Source organism: Lipotes vexillifer, unplaced genomic scaffold (genome assembly GCF_000442215.2).
Source record: "Lipotes vexillifer unplaced genomic scaffold, Lipotes_vexillifer_v1.1 scaffold951, whole genome shotgun sequence".
Lineage (NCBI taxonomy): Eukaryota > Metazoa > Chordata > Mammalia > Artiodactyla > Lipotidae > Lipotes > Lipotes vexillifer.
The window spans coordinates 362,695-364,373 of record NW_006793664.1 but is presented as its reverse complement, the minus strand read 5'-3'; the positions used below and the strand labels follow the sequence as shown (position 1 = coordinate 364,373).

Below are 1,679 nucleotides of genomic sequence, written 5' to 3'. Positions count from 1 at the left end.
GAGCTGATGCGCGCTCTGTTTTGGCAGGAATTTTCACATGATCTTTTTGCTCAACTGCAGAACTGTTTTTTCCTTCTATGGCTCGTTTTTTTGTTGGCTCTTCTACCCCTTCTGAAAAAAACGAAAACAAGTATGTGACTAACCCTACCTCATACATATCAGCTGAAGATTCACAAGACAGATACTCATATTAAAATAAAGGCACAAAATGAAAACATTTCAGGATTTGTAGATTCTTTAAAAAGTGTGGAATAACTTCATTAATTTCTTAAAACAGCGCTGAATAACACCAATAATCTTTTCATTTTTAAATTTTTTTTGTTATTTTTTTTTTCTGTTTTTTGGCCGCCCCGCAGGGCATGTGGGTCTTAGTTCCCTGACTGGGGCTCCAACCCGTGCCCCCCTGCAGTGGAAGCACGGTGTCTTAATCACTGGACCGCCAGGGAAGTCCCCTCAATAATTTCTAATATTAAAAAATCAACAGCATAGACAATATTTCACACGTCAAAATCTCACAGAAGTCAAAGGAAACTATCAAATTCAAAGCCTAAAACACAGAGACACATAATTTAGGTTTAACATTCCAATTTGATTAATAACATTATATAAATTCTAACTTGTTAAAAACTTAGTAATAACGATAATTCCTAATAACATCAAATTTAAGTTCTAAACTCCTATGTATGTTCACATCTATGATCTGCTAACCATTGCTACTCGATATCCCTCTTTTCTTCACCTTGGCAACCAGTTCGTCTCTTGTTGTATGGATTGGAGCATCTGTCACTTTGATGCCTTCAGCCATACTAAGTATTTTATCCATAACTTTTTGAGGGTACCTGAAAAAAGGAAGGGAAAGACACTTTAGAAAGTGTTTTTGCTAAGCTGCCACCTCTGGGGTACGAAAACAGGCCACAGGAACTGCATTTCCTGGTTGTAATCAAGAAACGGAATCAACCACCAGGAACATTCTGGTTCCTGGAACGCCGTAAACAAACGCCCGGGGTCTGGGAGGCGGGATCCCTTTTTACAAACCTAATTTATATTCAGTGCCCCTCTCCCCCAAGAGCGTTGTGAGCTCATCGCCAACAAACAACTCCACCGCCAGCTCCCCACCCAACGGGGGCACCTCCAGACTGGTAACCATGGCAGAGACGCCCTTCTCGCCCTTAGAGGGCAGCCTGTCGCGCGGATTCCCGCGCTTCCACCACTTCCCCTTCCGCCGAAAGCTCCGGACAAAACCGCGAGAGCAGCTCAGGGACGCCGGCTCACTCACCGGCACCCGAGGAAGACGTGGTTGGCCCAGGCCATGGAAAAGGAGATGAGCTGCTGCAGCTGCCGACTGCGGCTCCCGCTCTCGGCGTCGGCGGCCTCCTCCGGGTGAGCGGAGACAGCGCCGCCGGCGGGGGCCAGGTCCCCGGCGTTGCGGAGCAGGAACTCTCGGCGGTGGCGCCAGTGTTTGTCGGTCTCGCCGTCGGAGCGCAGCGTCTCCACCCAGGCGGCCACCCGCGGGTTCTGGCTCAGGTACTCCGACACCTCCTGCGCCATGTTGGGCCTGCGGGTCGCGGAAGTCGCGATCGGACGCTGCGCCGAGGCTGGGGTTGCGGGGCGAGCGGCCCTGTCACTGCGGCCTGCACCGGCAGCCCACCACAGAACGCCCCTCGAGAAGCGCAAACGCC

General features: G+C 49.9%; 1 protein-coding gene across 1 annotated transcript in view; it reads right to left on the bottom strand.

Moving 5' to 3' along the window:
- CDKN2AIP (CDKN2A interacting protein) overlaps positions 1-1,548 on the bottom strand; it is a 2,804-nt gene extending 1,256 nt beyond the window's left edge. Inside the window, exons 1-3 of the mRNA XM_007466553.1 lie at positions 1,277-1,548; positions 709-839; positions 5-111 (exon numbers count right to left, since the gene is read on the bottom strand). Coding sequence (XP_007466615.1) covers positions 5-111; positions 709-839; positions 1,277-1,548 — 510 coding nt within the window. The remainder of the gene's footprint in view (positions 1-4; positions 112-708; positions 840-1,276) is intronic.
- Between the last annotated feature and the right edge of the window lie 131 nt (positions 1,549-1,679).